Below are 18,504 nucleotides of genomic sequence, written 5' to 3' on the forward strand. Positions count from 1 at the left end.
AACAACAACAACAAAAAGCTTTGGTATAAGGTACTTATGTGATATTCTTGAGTTAGTCCAAGTATGTTCTCCACTTTCAAAGCGTGAAAATGCAGAATTAACAAAAGTGTTGTTCAAGATAAGGCGTATTTATTTTATTTTATTTATTTATTTTCTTTTTTTTTTTTTTTTTTTTTTTGTCTATTTGCCATTTCCAGGGCCACTCCTGAAGCATACGGAGGTTCCCAGGCTAGGCGTCTAATCTGAGCTGTAGCCGCCAGCCTGCACCACAGCCACAGCAATGAGGGATCTGAGCCGCGTCTGCAACCTACACCACAGCTCATAGCAACGCCGGATCCTTAACCCACTGAGCAAGGGCAGGGACCGAACCTGCAACCTCATGGTTCCTAGTCGGATTCATTAACCACTGCACCACGATGGGAACTCCAAGGCATATTTATTTTAATGCTCAGTTCATGATCCACATAAATGGCTGTTTTAGCAGATGAAATGAGACTGTTTTACATCCAGTCTACTTCCGTGAGTGTGGAAACTGTATTTTTTATATGATCTTATGAACACACACTTAGGTCACTAGGTCATTTTATTCTAAAAACCTCTTTATTGTTTTTTATGCTTAAAAAAATATTTTCAGGAGTTCCTGTTGTGGCTCAGTGGTTAACAAACCTGACTGGCATCCATGAGGATGCAGGTTCGATCCCTGGCCTCGCTCAGTGAGTTAGGGATCCAGCATTGCTGTGAGCTGTGGTGTAGGTCGAAGACGTGGCTCAGATCCTGCGTTGCTGTGGCTGTGGTGTAGGCTGGCGGCTACAGCTCCAATTAGACCCCTAGCTGGGAACCTCCATATTCCTCAGGTGTGGCCCTAAAAAGAGAGAAAGACAGGCATATATATATATTTTTTTTTTCAAAATGCTTGGGTATGCACCGCATTGAACACTACACAAATGTTTGATGCCTCTGAGAATTGACACCAGAAAATCATGTATATTCTGGGTGTGTTTAAGGGATGTGAAAATACAGAGGGGGAGTTTTTGAGAAAGAGCACTTGAAAGTTTTGGTTTGTATCAAAATGTGTTTTTATTTTGGAGAATCAGGTAATAATTAGCTAACCGATTGCCAATAGTTCCAGGTATTTAGATGGTTTATAAAATGATTTTTCTAACTTTAAATACTGAACTGAAGTGTTCCATTGTTTGACATAGGAATCATCGAGTCATAGTTAGGTGTGTTGCTCAGTTTTAATTTGGGTTCTTTAAAAGATTATGGCTTTGGGAGCTCCCTGGTGGCTCAGTGGGCTAAGGATCCAGCATTGTCATTGCTGTAGCACAGCTCTGATCCCTGGCCTGGGAACTTTCATAGGCTGCAGGCACTGGAAACAAAAAAAAAGATTATGGCTTGGCAATGCTTTTGGCAGAGATACACACCTTGGGGGTTGTAGAAATTAAAGCAAGGTATGTCTGAACAAAAGATTATGTTCATCGTGGGCAGATTAGTATTTATGAACACATTCCAGAAGTCATGTCCTACTCTAATGGTTCACAATGAATGTAATCAAATGGACATTATCAACACAAGGCATTAGAGTATAAATTTCTTTCAGTAATTGAATGAGAACATAGGTATTAGGCTTTTTCAATGAAAGTATTTCTTACAAATGAAGTATAAAGCGTAATTTGATAAATTAAAATTAAACCAGGGTAAAGGAGTTTCCTAATGATTTATTTGTTCTAAGAACTATGAATAGTTCCTTTGTTGTGATCGAATTTTCTTCCTTTCTGTTGTCTACATAAAAAGAAAGCACTTAATTATAGATTTAGGTGAAATATGAAGAACTTCTGAGCAATAAATCTCAAAAATGGATTGAAACCACCACCAGAGAGCTTTAGAATCACTGCAGATTCTTATTCAGATGTGTCATCAGATGCTAATATTTGCTGAACAATCAGAAAATGTGCAACATTGTACCAGGTGGTTTTAAATGGAACGTCTATTGTCCAGTTAGGGAAATAGAAAATTCACTTAGGAAACAGCAGTACAGTGTTTATCAAAATCCTGTGGTGGATTAAGACCTGTAAAAGCCATTAAAGACAAGTGAATCTAATCATCAAAGGCAGAATATTAGGAATCTCAGTTTAAAGATGGGTGGGAAGAGGATCTACGGTTGTATTTAACCAGAGAGGCATAAATGGGTTATATGAAAATTCAGGAGTTCCCGTCGTGGCGCAGTGGTTAACAAATCGGACTAAGAACCATGACATTGCGGGTTCGGTCCCTGGCCTTGCTCAGTGGGTTAAGGATCCGGTGTTGCCGTGAGCTGTGGTGTAGGTTGCAGACGCGGCTCGGATCCCACGTTGCTGTGGCTCTGGTGTAGGCCGGTGGCTACAGCTCCGATTCAACCCCTAGCCTGGGAACCTCCATATGCCACGGGAACGGCCCAAGAAATAGCAAAAAAAAGACAAAAAAAAAAAAAAATAGAGAAGAAAATTCATTTGGTAGAAAATCATAAATCAAATTAAAAACTCCTTGAGGACTATTCTAGCTTAAAACCCTAACACAAATAATTTTCAAAAGAGTTTTTTTTTTTAAATAGAGGGCACTATTTCTACAACTGTCGCCCAGAGACCCTTAGCCAGAATCTCCAGGGATGGCTATTAAAATCCATGTTCCTGGGCCCCCCATCCCCATGAATCAGCTTCAGGACTGAAGCCCAGGAAACTGCATTTGAATGGCTTCCCTATGTGGGTCTCATGTAAAGTTTGATAACTAGTTATAGTGGATGCTGTGATACAGGATGATCAAAAAAAAAAGGCAGGTGAAGGTAGTAGAAAGACAGAAATTACCCACTCGAGGAGAACAATTGTTTTTGGTATTATTCTTTTTTTTTAATGTTCTGGTTTTTTTCCCACATTATCATGCTCCATTGTAAGTGACTGGACATGGTTCCCAGTGCACGATTTTAGTGTCACTGGCTAAAGGAAAATGGAATTAAGACATCTTATTATCCTTTTAGGCCATAAGTGCTTTAATATCCTTCTCTGACTAAATAAACTTTAATACTGCCATAAATGATAATATGAAACTTTATTTCCAAATAGATTAAGTCCTCTTAGTATATTTAAAATACTTTATTAATTTTGGATGAAATCACCGTTCTACCTTGTGCAACAAAGATGCATCTATATGCACCTGAACAAGACTAAACTTGTTTATATGAAAATTGATAAACTTTACAAAGATATGGATTCTGTGTTATTATATCTTGAGGTTTTTGTTTTTTGTTTTTTTTTCTTCTGGCCATACCTGCAGCATGCAGAAGTTCCCAGACCAGGGATCAAACCCAAGCCACCACAATGACAACATCAGATCCTTAACCAGTAGGCCACCAGGGAACTCCTATCTTCAAGTTTAGGTGAAATTTTTAGACTCTTTATTCCCCTTGAAATTTACTTTAAAGATGAATATAGTATTTAAAGATAAAACAATCTTTAGGTCTGATGTATTACTATTTTTATTTTGGAAATGTTAACTGCTGTTACCTTAGGAAAATGGGACATGCTCTCTGGTATTGTTTTAGGGTTTGGGGGACTTGGGGGGTTTTTTTTTAAGCAAATGATAGCCACGGCCGTTAAAAAACTTTTGAAAAGACTGAGGTGTAGGAGTTCCCGTCATGGCGCATCGGAAAGTAATCTGAGGAACCATGAGGTTGCAGGTTCAATCCCTGGCCTCACTCAATGGGTTAAGGATCCGGCATTGCTGTAAGCTGTGGTGTAGGCCAGCAGCTGTAGCTCCAATTCGACCCCTAGCCTGAGAACCTCCATATGCCGAGAGTTCAGCCCTAAAAAAAGCAAAAGAAAAAAAAGAAAAGATTGAGGTTTAACAAGAGTTTCTTGGGTGACTTAAGTGTGAGGAAAAAGAACTTAGGGTTTTTTTTCCTAAGAGCTTTTTGAAATATTCATAGGTTAACTATTTATGATTTATTGTACATTTTATTGTACATATTATATATTTATTATATAATATTTATTTTATTCATTATTTGTATTATTTATCTAACTGCTCTTAAATAAGTAAAAAAACATAGGAGTTGTGTTGTAAATTTGAAATCTGCCTTCACTTACCCAAATCCCATTACCAGCCCCAGAGACAATAACATTCATTCAATGAAGTTCTTTCCAAACTTTTCCCTTGCATTTACAAATACATAAACAAAACACACGTTTTTATAATAATTCATTTGCTAAATAGTCAACTAGTCAACTAAGTCATTAATATTTATCACTTCAATAAAAAAGATGTGTTTTTGTTTTTAAAAAACAGTTTTTAAAAGTTTGAAAAATAGTGTTCATTGAAACTAACTTCACAATGTTAAGGACATTGTACCATATGTGGTTAAAAGAGAGGATATGAAATTGATTTCATTTCATTTTGTTTACAGCATGGATGCATTTCATCTAATAACCTCTCCTGCTGATGTTACATATGTTTTCCTCCCCGAGGCCACAGTCCACCCCCAAATTTTTCTTCTTTTAGGGTCAGAGTTAGGGTTAGGGTTAAGGTTAAGGTTTTATTGCATTAGAAAGAAATTATGCAGGAGTTCTCTTCGTGGCTTAATGGAAATGAATCTGACTAGCATCCATGAGGACACAGGTTTGATCCCTGGCCTCGATCAGTGGGTTAAGGATCCGATGTTGCCACGAGCTGTGGTGTAGATTGCAGTCGAGGTTCAGATCCTGCGTTGCTGTGGCTGTGGTGTAGGCCAGCAGCTGCAACTCCAATTAGACCCTGAGCCTGGGAACCTCCATATGCTATAGGTACAGCCATAAAAAGACAAAAGAAGAAAAATATACAACATTTTGGGGGGAAAAGATGTATTTGAATTTATTACTTCAAAATATACCTCCTGTGGAGTTCCCGTCATGGAGCAGTGGTTAACGAATCCAACTAGGAACCATGAGGTTGTGGGTTCGATCCCTGGCCTTGCTCAGTGGGTTAAGGATCCGGCGTTGCTGTGAGCTGTGGTGTAGGTTGCAGACGCGGCTGGGATCCCACGTTGCTGTGGCTCTGGCGCAGGCCGGCGGCTACAGCTCCAGTTCGACCCCTAGTTTGGGAACCTCCATATGCCATGGGAGCGGCCCAAGAAATCGCAAAAAGACCAAAAAAAAAAAAAAAAAAATACTCCTACCTCCTGTGTAGGAGTACCCTAGTAGCCTAGGAGGTTAAGGATCCAGCATTGTCATTGCTGTGGATCAGGTTCGATCCCTGGCCCAGGAACTTCTGCATGCTGTGGGTACAGCCAAAAAAATTTTTTTTAAATATATAGCCTACACTTTCTACCTGATTTTAAGTGGAATGTCTAGTGTTTCATCAGCTATGATGTTTACAGTCAGTTTCTGATTGATTCAGATTCAGGTTTACAAAGTTCTAGTGCTAAACTAGTAAGAGTTTTTACTAAATAATGCAAGATAGGTTGTACAAAATGCATCTTTTTAGAAGATTTTGTATTTTTTCTCTAAATAATATAGTAACGTGTATGAGCATAACATATTAATGGGTAGATTCCTTGATAGTGAACACTCATTGTATCCTGAAACAAGACGTATTTAATCATACTTTACTTTTTTTCTAGTGCACTGCTGTATTTGATTTACTAACGTTATAGTAAACCATTTGCATTTGTATTAACAAATTAGGCTTGTAGATTTATTTTTTAGGCATTATTCTTTTTTGTAGTTAACTTAGTTGTGTTAGTTTCAGGCGTACAGCAAAGTAAAGCAGTTATAGATATACGTACACCTGTTCCTTTTCAGATTCTTTTCCCATATAGGTTATTACACAGCATTGAGTGTGCTGTACAGTAGGTCCTTGCAATCTATCTATTTTATATGTAGTAGTGTGTATATGTCAATCCCAACCCCCTAATTTATCCCTCCCACCCCACATGTCCCCTTTGGTAACCATAAATTTGGTTTCAAAATTTTGAGTCTGTTTTTGTCTAATCGGAGCTACAGCCGCTGACCTACACCACAGCCACAGCAACATCAGATCTGAGCCTTGTCTGTGACCTACACCACAGCTCACATCAACACCAGATTCTTAACCCACTGAGCGAGGCCAGGGATCAAACCTACATCCTCAAGGGTGCTAGTTAGATTCATTTCCTCCGAGCCATGATGGGAACTCCGAGTCTGTTTCTTGACTGGTTTTGTGAAAATTATAATGGCCTCATGATTTAGATTTAGATGAGCTCCATTTTTTTTGTTTGTTTTTTGTTTTGCTTTTTAGGGCTGCACCTGTGTCCTACGGAGGTTCCCAGGCTAGGCGTCAAATTGGAGCTACAGCTGCCGGCCTACACCACAGCTCACAGCAACACAGGATCCTTAACCCTCTGAGCAAGGCCAGGGATTGAACCCAAAACCTCATGGTTCCTAGTCGGATTCATTTCCACTGCGCCACAACGGGAACACCAGCTCTTTTTTTTTTTTTTTTTAATGCCCTGGATAAGTTTAAATAAGGTGAAAACTATCTGGTCCTAGAATAGCAGATATTTCTGGGGGAGGGACAATAACGACTCCCCCTGCCCCCAAAAGATAGCCACATCATGATCCCTGGAACCCTGGAGCGTGTGCATGTTACCCACGTGGTAAAAGGGCTTTGCCGATATAGCGAAGGTTAATGACCTTGAGATGACGCTCTTGTCCTGGATTGTCTGGATGGACCCAACCTATTCATGAGCAATGAAGAGTGGAAAACGGTGAATGAGGAAATGGGGCGAACTCAACTTGAGATGGATCTGACCAGCCATTGCTGGTGTTGAAGGTGGAGGAAGGCGGTCATGAGCCAAGGAATGTGGAGCCTTCCAGAAGCTGGGAGTGGCGCTCTGCTTGCAGCCATGGAGGAAATGGAGCCCTCGGTCCTTCGGCTGCAAGGACTTCGTTTCTGCTGGTAACCTGAATGGACAGGAAATGGATTCTTTCCTGAAGGCTTCAGAAAGCCATGCAGCCTTGCCAACTTCGTGAAGGTGGCCCAGTGAGACCCATGCCGGACCCCTGCCCTCAGAACTGTAAGATAGATAGTAAATGTTTGTGGCTTTAGGCCCCTGAGTGTGTGGTAATTTGTCCTGAGTTAATAGAAAAGTAATATAATTTCCTTAAGTTTTTTTTCCTTTAGTGAATGTTCATTGGTCTGTCTTCTCATTATTTTTCAGTAGGAAAAAATGGGAATGTTTATATAACCATAAAAAGATTCACAGTGGGCTGAGTTGAATAACGGTGATTTAGATGTAACTGTATATGCGTAGCTCAAAAATATGACATCATAAATAAGACACATAGGGAGTTCCCTGGTAGTGCAGTGGAAATGAACCCGACCAGTATCCATGAGAATGTGGGTTCAATCCCTGGCCTCACTCAGTAAGAATCTGACATCGCCGTGAGCTACGGTGTAGGCTGGCAGCTGCAGCTCTGAATCGACCCCTAGCCTGGGAATTTCCATAGGCTTGGCCCTAAAAAGCAAAAAAAAAAAAAAAAAAAAAAAAAAAGTATGACATTATACGTAAGACACATAGGGAGTCCTCTTGTGGCTCAGCAGGATATGGATCCAGTGTAGTCACTGCTGTAGTGCAGGTTCGATCCCTGGCCCCAGAACTTCTGTATGCCCAGGGCACAACCAAATAAATAAATAAGACACATAGAAGAAAGAAAATTAGATACAATTTTCAAATAATTGGTTTTTTATTTTTTAACCATGTGAATTAACTAAGGCTAAAAATTCGTCTGTTTGTTTCCTCCGTCAAATTAGCTTCACCTTTGATTGGACAGCTTAAAATGTTTTTGTTTGGTGACTTCTATGATTATGAAATTGCAAAAAAATTAATACAGTTTTCAGATTTCTCTGGAAAATGGTATATAACTTCTCCTTAGCTACTGAGTCAGCTAGAAAGGGCTTTGAAAAATCCAGTTTTGGTTTTCTCCTTCATGAGAAATCTGCCACAGTTTATTTTGAGTTCTAACAAGTGATGGTTCAGAAACCCAGAAGTGTGGTCTGTACCTTTTAGGTCTTCAGAGGATCCCATTTGAGAACAGCTCTGGTATATTGTCTCGGAACTTTTTCCTTCAAGTGGAACTGCTGTGCAGTTTTACATACGTCTACTTGCATATGCTCCTTTAACCCACTGATGTGTTTCACACACATGATCTCCAGTGACTTGCAGATGCAGAGGGTGGGTTGTTTTTCTGGACGTTGGGGGTTCAGGGCAGTTTCGTGGCTTCCCCATGATGTGGCAATGCAGATTCTGTGCCTGGCTCGCCCAGTCCTCTCCCTTGCCTTCTCTAGGTTTCAGACTGTATTATTTGAATTTGCAAAACATTCGCCTTTTCTTTTTCTTGTCTTGGAAGCTTATGCTTTTACAACACTAAAAGTAGGTTAGACTGTCTTCTGGGCTTTTAAAATGTAGATATGACTTTAGGGACAAAAGAGAAACATAAAGAGTTCCTGTCGTGGCTCAGTGGTTAACGAATCCAACTAGGAACCATGAGGTTGTGGGTTCGATCCCTGGCCTTCCTCAGTGGGTTGGGGATCCACTGTTGCCGTGAGCTGTGGTGTAGGTCACAGACGCAGCTCGGATCCCGTGTTGCTGTGGCTCTGGCATAGGCTGGTGGCTACAGGTCCAATTCGACCCCTAGCCTGGGAACCTCCATATGCCACGGGAGAGGCCCTAGAAAAGGCAAAAAGACCAAAAAAAAAGAGAGAGAGAGAGAGAGAGAGAAACGCAAGTCACATGAAGTGATTTTGCACAGGCACCTAAATAGCTCTTACTCCCCACGAGAGCCCTGGTCTCGTTCTGTAACCGGCTACGCCACACTGGTGACTTTTTCTGTTGTCTGTAGATCAAAAGTATTTACCAAGGTGTTTGTTTTTTTTGTTTGTTTTTGTTTTTGTTTTTGTTTTTTTTGTCTTTTTGCTTTTTCTAGGGCCACTTTGGCGGCATATGGAGGTTCCCAGGCTAGGTGTTGAATCGGAGCTGTAGCCACCAGCCTACGCCAGAGCCACAGCAACGCGGGATCCGAGCCGCGTCTGCAACCTACACCACAGCTCACGGCAACGCCGGATCCTTAACCCACTGAGCAAGGGCAGGGACCGAACCCGCAACCTCATGGTTCCTAGCTGGGTTCGTTAACCACTGCGCCACGACGGGAACTCTACCAAGGTGTTTTTTAATTGAAATTATTTATCTTTGGGGTATCTGGAGTTCAGGTGGTCTGTAGACTGGGGAGAATAAATTCATCCAGTTAGTTACTTGGATTACTTTTTTCCCCGTAAAGATGAAAGGGAGAAGTAAAACTGTATTAAAGTTTATTTATTTATTGAAGATAATCTACATGGGGAAAGACCCTGAAAAAGAATGGATGTGTGTATATGTATGACCGAATGCCTCTGGTGTACGGCTGAAATGATCACAATGTGGTAAATCAACTCTATTTCAGTAAAACTTTTTAAAAGAAGGAATTAAAGGAGTTCCCACTGTGGCACAACGGAAATGAATCCGACTAAGAACCATGAGGTGGCGGGTTCGATCCCTGACCTCCCTCAGTGGGTTAAGGATCTGGCATTGCCGTGAGCTGTGGTATAGGTCGCAGATGCGGCTCAGATCTGGCGTTGCTGTGGCTGTAGTGTAGGCCAGTGGCCACAGCTCTGATTGGACCCCTAGCCTGGGAACCCCCAAATGCCTCGGGTGTGGCCCTGAAAAGATAAAAAAGACAAAAAAAGCCAAGAAGGAATTAAAGGGAATAGTAAAACTGGTCATTTCCTTACTAAGGTTTATTGCAAGTACTTGTGCACTGGTTTCTTTCAGGTCTGGCAACTGTGCTTGTGAGTTAGTTGTCTTTATAGAGTTACTGCAGAATAATTTTTTGTGCATCATTCATAATGATCTGTCAGTGTGGAATTTTTAAAAATTGAAAAATATTGTGGACTTCAACAGCAAGTATGTTTGAAGCTTTTAGCCATATTTTTCTGGAAAAACAAAGGGTTGGTGCCCTGGCATAGGAGCTGCTTTGGAGGGGTGCCGGGGCAGCCTGCTGGGCAGGATGGGGCAGGAGCTGCCTTGAGTAGCTGGCCAGGGCAGGTCCTCTGGGGGGATGCTGGAGTGGGCTGCAAGGTGGTAGCTGGGTTGATGGGGAATGACAGAAGTGGTGCCCACCACCACCAGGCCAGCTAGAAAGGAGAGTAAAAAAGACAGTGGTGCCTGTCGGAGCTTCTGTCCCCAGAGAAAGTTCCGGCAGATCCCTGTCCCTCCAGCACATACCCTAAAATGAGTCAGTGAATCTCCTTCCTGTGTGACCCGGCTGCTTTGAAAGCTGCTTCCTCAGCACTGGGACTGGAAATGAGGGTAACCACACCAGTTTTCAAAGCCAAGCTTTATGGGGATAATCTTCCCAGTGCAAGTCCCCCAGCCTGGGGACCTGACATACGGCTGGCATCCTCACTCCTCAGGGGCACCTCTGCCATGGTGACATCCCTCCCACACACCGGGGATGTGGACTCTAACCAGACTGCTTCTCTGCCCCTCTTACCTGCATCCCTGTGTGGCCTCTTCTTCATGTCCTTAGTTGTCCTGCTGATTCTCAGGGATGGCCGTTCTCTATGCAGTTTGATTCAGGTGTGTCCCTGGGAGAAAGTGAGCTCAGGGGCTTTCCAATTTTCTGTCTTGATCTGGAACCCGATTGTCGTGTTTGGTGATCAAAGTCAGTGAAAGGTGAAAGGCGAAGGTAATGAATGAGGACTTGTTGGCGCCCCCTAGTGGGAAGCCTGAGATTGCCAGAGTCATGTCGCATACGCTCAACTCTAGGGAACCAGGCAGACAAAGGCAGGGTGGAAAGACAAAAAAAGAAAGAGATATCCTCAAATGGAGGAAAAGAAGAACAAATGTTGAGACATGGAAGAGAACTGACCTCATCTGTTTTGCAACTTTCAAAGGTCAGGAAGGAGCTGTGAAACGTCACAAAAATGTGTTCACTTTAGTCTCCATGCTGAGCTAAGTGCTTGTGAGAAGTAATTGATAATAATGTACCAACCCCATGAGTTAAGTTCTGCTATTTTTCCCCATGTGTCAAATGGGGACCCAGAAATTCCAATTTAAATAACTGGCCTGGAGTCGATCAGCACTAGATTATGGGCTGGTTGGCTACAGTGTCTAAATTTTTAACTACTTCTTCTGTGCTCTTTATTAATAATCATTGTAATGTTTGCAGCTAATAAGAATGATACTGTCAGCATATATGTATATTTTATTCATTGCATCTTTAGAAATGAATAAATCACATTGATATGATAGAAGAAAACATAATATGCTCCTAATGTTTTAATAACTACAATATTAAATATCTCTACAACTGTTTAGGAAGATTGAAATCTTTGATTTAAAAATACCATTAACTGAATAGATTTGAAGAGATGCTTTTAGTACCTTGAAATTATTGACTTACTTAACAGCAGATTTGATCCAAGATGCTCTAATGTCAGAGGAAAGTAATGCATCCATTGCATGTGGAAAAGTATAAAGCGATATTTTGTTTTCTCTAAGTAATGTATCCTAAACACATTTCCTTCATTATAAAGTGGCCTCTAGGAAACAGGAGCCAAACCCTTTATTCAAAATTATGCATTTCTATTTTTAATGACTTTTTGTTATACAACAATGGTTTAATGGTTACATAGAAGCTTCTAGAACATTTTTTCATGTCAGCATTCTTTCTCCACCACATTACACAGAATTTTCCATTTGACTTTCTTCTCTTCCTCAAACCCGAACTGAAATCACAGAAGTGGAGGAAATGTGTCCCTTTATTCTCACCAAATAAAATACTTGTTTCTGTCTTTACTTATACATGTTCGCAGTTGCCTGAACCCAAAACCACACAGGCAGAAAATGAAATATAAAATACTCTACTTGGAAAAACATTTACCCTATGAAGTAATTGTTACCAAATACTTTTGGATCAACAAACTGGTAACTTTCAAATCATTTTGAATATTTCTACTAATGCAAAATGGGCAAAGTTTAGTCAATTTCAGTAAACATATTGGGAGCCCAGGAAAATATTGTCTAGGAGAATTTCATTAACAAAGATATCTCTGAGTGGTTTCTGTTCTTCTGGTGAACCTCCCTCTCAACAGTCTTTTATTCCATGCTGCTCATAGTTTTTGATTAGCTGGACCAAGAATTGCTTTTGTAAATCAGTTACGTTTTATTCTTTTTTTTTTTTTTTTTTTTTTTTTTTTGTCTTTTTGCCTTTTCTAGGGCCGCTCCTTCGGCATATGAAGGTTCCCAGGCTGGGAGTCAAATCCGAGCTGTAGCCACCGGCCTACGCTAGAGCCACAGCAACGCGGGATCTGAGCCACGTCTGCAACCTACACCACAGCTCATGGAAATGCCGGATCCTTAACCCACTGAGCGAGGCCAGGGACCGAACTCACAACCTCATGGTTCCTAGTCGGATTCGTTAACCACTGCGCCGCAACAGGAACTCCTTACATTTTATTCTTTAATGTTACATAGTTTTATATATTTTTGGCTTGGTATTTATAAAATAAGTATTTAATACTTCTTGGTATAGTTGGACCTAGAAGATATTATGACGTCTTTCCATATCTATGACACATACTAATGTTTTACTAACAAAGACAGTCAACAGCCACAGGAATCTGGTTTTTTTCCTAATATGAAATCCCCCAAATATTTTCAATATCTGATACGTTGAACTAATGTAAGATGTGTGGCTATGTCCTAATGTAGACGGTGCTCAGAATTAGAATTATTCAGATAAAAGGTGTTTGATCAAATCCAGGGATTGAACCGGGCAGTGGGGGGCGCTCTCGAGGCCTCCCGGAAGGTGGAGGCCAGGACGCTGCTTTGGGATGCCTGGGTATAATTTCATTTTTCCCAGAAGGAGCATGTAGCCTTGCTGACAGTGGGATAAGGCTTAAGAAACAGAAGTAACTGGAGTTCCTGTCGTGGTTCAGTGGTTAACGAATCCAACTAGGAACCATGAGGTTGCGGGTTCGATCCCTGGCCTTCCTCAGTGGGTTGCCGTGAGCTGTGGTGTAGGTCACAGACGCAGCTCGGATCCTGCATCGCTGTGGCTCTGGTGTAGGCCGGTGGCTACAGCTCTGATTCGACCCCTACCCTGGGAACCGCCGTATGCCGTGGGAGCGGCCCAAGAAATGGTAAAAGACAAAAAAAAAAAAAAAAAAAAAAAGAAGAAGAAAGAAAAAGAAAAAAGAAACAGAAGTAACTAATTCCTACTAATTAGGTTGCCTCAGACCTTGGAGATTTGAATGGGGATGAAACCTGAAGTCTCCAAAGACTCTGCAGCATGAAGCTCAGTTTCTCAGGACCCACTGCATGGGGGCAAATGCAAGATCTCTTTAGGGATTCTTGGGGCCAAGGGACATGGCATCAACACAGCTGCACCAGGTTTAGCATAGAACAATGTATGGCCGCCTTACATCTGATACGATTTTACAGACAGATCTTATTTAAATTCAGAACTTAATCATTATGGTGAGTTTGTGTGAGTGTGTATTTGAACGGGAGTTGGTTACGGGTGGTTTCTTGCCACGTCATGGTCTGTTGCTTTCATTTTGAACCATATCAAATTTGATTGCACTGAGAATATGCATTTTCTGCCCTAGAAAGTCACAGTTCATATCACTCTATTTCTTTATGCTCATAACTCAATTCTTTACTTTTGCTTTATGTTTAGAGTGCTGATAGGGTACACCGTGCTTTATATTTTTATATTTTATATTATTCTCTAGTTGGTATGTTTATAAAGGCTAGTGTTTTCAGCTGATACGCTTAGCTGGTCATGGCTCTCAGACACATTTTGTTTTCTATGGTGCCACGGTGAACTGAATTGAGCCAAATAGAATCAGACCGAATTCCAGTTAATGATTTGAAGTTTGGATCTTAAAGTTAGAACACAGAGTTCCTGTTGTGGCTCAGCAGGTTAAGAACCCAACATCGTGACCCTGATGATGCAGGTTTGATCCTGGGCTACAGTCACTGGGTTAAGGATCCAGCATTGCCACAAGCGTAGGTCACAGATGCAGCTCTGATCCAGTGTTGCTATGGCTGTGGCGTAGGCCGCAGCTGCAGCTCTAATTCCACCCCTAGCCCAGGAACTTCCATATGCTGCAGGTGTGGCCGTAAAAAGAAAGGAAAAAAAATCTGGAATTATGTGCTGTATCCTGCACCATAATTGTGGCTAACACATGGGCCAGTATTAATAAAAGTCAAGATGTGAAAATGAAAACATTGACAGCCCCTCCCTAGGATAGAAGATGCTTCATCTCACTGTCAGTGGTCTCTCCACCTGCCCTGATTTACTGAGGACCAGTGCTGTTCTTGGAAAACCCTCATGATGCCAAGATACTGATGGGGCCCAATTTCCATGTTTTTCAAATTTCAAATTCCCTTTTTTGCCATAGTCTGTGTGTGTGTGTGTATACACATACACATATATATCCATAATTTCAACTGAAGTGTTATCAAGAAAGGAGGTAAGAAAAATGAATAAGAAATAAAAAGGGATCACTGTTGGTTTGGGGTGAGAAATGATCATTTTGGTCAATGCATTGAATGACTGATAACAGAATTGCTTTCCCTTTAATAATTGTTCTCACGTTATTCTCAAATTTAGACAATTAACATAAATTTCCTCTGAATCTTGCTAGAGAACCTGTATTTTGGGGTTGAGCCATGTGAAAGAGCTCTTTCTATGGTTCTGTCCCTCTGCAAACTGGTCTGCATTTTCTCCCTGATTTTATCAGCAAGGGAATCACTAGGAGGGAGCTCCCCAAATCTTACACCAGGAGTTAGGTTCCTGGGCATTCCACGGCTCAATTCAGAGGAAATTGTTTAGTTTCAATTTGAAGGAAGTCGTTTAGTTTCATTTGTTTTTAATTAGAGTCAGGAAACTATGAGAGCCTTTGAAACTGTTGTGCTGAATCTGAATTCCTATGAACTGGCAGTCCTTTTGCAATTAGAAGTAACTTAGGAAAGTGTTCCAGTGAAATATCTTATCGCTTACATTGGTCTGAAAGAAGAGGCAAGGTTAATATCCTTGTGCCTTTCTTTTTCTTTTTTTCCTTCTTTTTTTTTTTTTTTTTTTTTTTTTTTTTTTGTCTTTTTGCCTTTTCTAGGGCCTCTCCCGCAGCATATGGAGGTTCCCAGGCTAGGGGTCTCATCAGAGCTGTAGCCGCCAGCCTATGCCACAGCCACAGTAATGCGGGATCTGAGCCACGTCTGCAACCGACACCACAGCTCACGGCAACACCAGATCCTTAACCCACTGAGCAAGGCCAGGGACCAAACCCGCACCTCATTGTCCCTAGACCGATTCATTAAACACTGAGCCATGACGGGAACGCCTCCTTATTTAAAACTTTAGGGAGTTCCCATTGTGGCTCAGTGGTTGACGAATCTGACTAGGAACCATGAGGTTGCAGGTTCAATCCCTGGCCTTGCTCAGTGGGTTAAGGATCTGGTGTTGCAGTGAGCTGTGTTGTAGGTTGCGGACTCAGCTCAGCTCGGATCCCTCCTTGCTGTGGCTCTGGCATAGCCTGGCAGCTATAGCTCCAATTAGACCCCTAGCCTGGGAACCTCCATATGCTGCGGGAGTGGCCCTAGAAAAGGCAAAAAGACCAAAAAAAAAACCTTTAAATATCAGTGGATGTTCATGTAACACTGTATCTCATAAATTTTTCCTTTTCCAAAATTTTGTTATTGTAAGTAGCTGTTTTATGCTGTCGATAGATATGTTTGATGATCTGCATTATCTAGAAGTTAAAACTCCATTTGTGACCTATTCTTCTTTAATGATACATCTAAAATTTTTTGTTAAAAATCTACTTTGTTTCTTTTCAGGGAATCCCAGGATTTCCTGGAAACCAAGGATTAATGGGACAAAAAGTAAGTATTAATGAAAGTTGAAAAATTTGGGCCTTGGGATCTGCTTATGAAAAGGACAAAATGGTAAAAATACATTTTTACCACATTCATGGCAACAGTTAGTGGTTCCAACATGATGTAATTTCAGAAGCTATTATTTTGACCTTATGATTTTTTCATTGTTGTATACAGATAATATAAATTTGGATTTGCATACATGCTTTCTATTTTATTTGGTTACTTCTCTACCTTGTATTCCTAGACCATCCTTTGGGGGTCATTTTACTATTTCCTAAACTGTATCTTTAGACATTCCTTTAGTACAGATGTCTTGGGTATAAACTTTCAGCTTTTATTAAATTACCAATATTTTTATTTTAACTCTTACTTTTGAGAAATCATTTTTTAGGGTATGCAACTCAAAGTTGATGATTATTGCCTCTTAGTATATTGAGAATTTCCTCTTGTCATCCAACTTCCATGCTTAACTATCAAAAATCTACTCTCATTTTGCAAGTGGTCTGTCCCTTCCTTTGAGATTCTTTTAAGATATTCAGTTTGTTTTCAGGGTTCGTAAGACCCCCTGCAGCGTATCTAGATGTGGATTTTGCTTCTTCATCCTGCTGGGAATTCAGTTTTCTTCCTAGGTCTGTGGAATTATTTCCATTGACTCAGCCCTTATCTCCATGATGCTTCTCCTCATTCCCTGCTGTTCCCTCTCTCTAGAACTCTAGTTAGACATATTTTATTCCTTGTCATTTTGTCCTCTATGTCTCTCTTTTTTTTTTCTTTTTTTGTCTTTTCTAGGGCCGCTCCTGCAGCATATGGAGGTTCCCAGGCTAGGAGTCTAATCGGAGCTATAGCTGCCAAGCCTGCGCCAGAGCTGCAGCAATTCTGGGACCTGAGCTGTGTCTGTGACCTACACCACAGCTCACGGCAACGCCAGATCCTTAACCCACTGAGCAAGGCCAGGGACCAAACACGAAACCTCATGGTTACTACTCAGATTCATTAACCACTGAGCCATAACGGGAACTCCCTCTACGCCTCCAAACAGGTTATTTTTGCATCCTTGATTCTTAAGTTCTGGTTAAAATTTTTGGATATATTTTCCAGTCTGTTTATTCTTCCTTTCACTGTGCCTGATCTGCTGTTTAAGCCATCAATTGATTTTTTAATCTAAATAATTTAAACAATCATGTTTTTCATTCCTAGAAATTCAAAATTTTAATGTCTTTTTCTTTCTGATTTTTAGGGCCGCGGGTACTGCATACGGAGTTCCCAGGCTAGGGGTCAAATCTGAGCTGCAGCTGCCAGCCTACACCACAGGCGCAGCAACACAGAATCCAAGCTGCATCTTTGACCTACACCACAGCTCATGACAACACCAGATCCTTAACCCACTGAGCAAGGCCAAGGATCAAAGCCACATCCTCATGGATACTAGTTGGTTCCACTGAGCCACAATGGGAACTCCAAATTTTTAGTATCTTTTTTTTTTTTTTTTTGTCTTTTTGTTATTTCTTTGGGCCCACCCCCACGGCATATGGAGGTTCCCAGGCTAGGGGTCAAATCGGAGCTGTAGCCACTGGCCTACTCCAGAGCCACAGCAACACGGGATCCGAGCCGAGTCTGCAACCTACACAACAGCTCACGGCAACGCTGGATCCCTAACCCACTGAGCAAGGCCAGGGATCGAACCCACAACCTCATGGTTCCTAGTCAGATTCGTTAACCACTGCGCCACGACGGGAACTCCCCAAATTTTTAGTATCTTTTTATTCCTGATGGTCTTTTGTCCTAATAGTCTTTCATGATTCCATTCTTTTGTGTGTAAAGATTTCACATCTAGGAGTTCCCATTGTGGCACAGTGGTTAATGAATCCGACTAGGAACCATGAGGTTGTGGGTTTGATCCCTGGCCTCGCTCGGTGGGTTAAGGATCCAGCATTGCTGTGAGCTGTGGTGTAGGTCACAGACGCGGCTCAGATCTGGCGTTGCTGTGGCTGTGGTGTAGGCCAGCAGCTATAGCTCCGATTAGACCCCTAGCCTGGGAACTTCCATATGCCGAGGGTGCGGCCTAAAAGGACAAAAGACAAAAATAAATAAATAAATAAATAAATAGTTCAGATCTAGTATACATGTATGTGTAACTGGGTCACCATGCTGTACAGTAGGAAAAAAAAGAAAAAATGTAAGAACCTACCTTAAAAAAAAAAAAAAAGATTTTGCATCTAGTTCTAAATTCTGTTTCTAGCAGTTCTAACACCTGTGGTTCATTGTTACTCCTGTGGACTCTCAGTCTTGCGGGTTTTCTGCCTCCCTGTCTTTATTCTTGATTCTGAGCTCATTGCTTCATCCTCACTGGTGGCTGGCCTGTCAGCCTACCTGGGGCGTGGAGGGCCACCTGCTGGTGGCCCTGGGTATCCTTTCAGCCCCCTTGGTGAGTCCCGAGCCATTGTGGGTATCAGAGACTGCCCTCTGACCATGGCTGGCCCAATATTCAGTTTCCTAAGAGCTGAGCATGTACCTCAGACCCCTCCAGCCCTCTT

At 41.5% G+C, this 18,504-nt stretch overlaps 1 protein-coding gene across 3 annotated transcripts in view; it reads left to right on the plus strand.

Annotated features, from left to right (window-relative positions):
* The window catches only part of COL21A1 (collagen type XXI alpha 1 chain), a 194,189-nt gene that overhangs the window by 150,735 nt on the left and 24,950 nt on the right, over positions 1-18,504 (plus strand). For all 3 annotated transcript variants that reach the window (XM_013977769.1, XM_021098588.1, XM_021098589.1), the window contains one exon: positions 15,929-15,973. In XM_013977769.1, coding sequence (XP_013833223.1) covers positions 15,929-15,973 — 45 coding nt within the window. The remainder of the gene's footprint in view (positions 1-15,928; positions 15,974-18,504) is intronic.

The sequence above is a fragment of the Sus scrofa genome, chromosome 7, assembly GCF_000003025.6.
Source record: "Sus scrofa isolate TJ Tabasco breed Duroc chromosome 7, Sscrofa11.1, whole genome shotgun sequence".
Classification (NCBI taxonomy): domain Eukaryota; kingdom Metazoa; phylum Chordata; class Mammalia; order Artiodactyla; family Suidae; genus Sus; species Sus scrofa.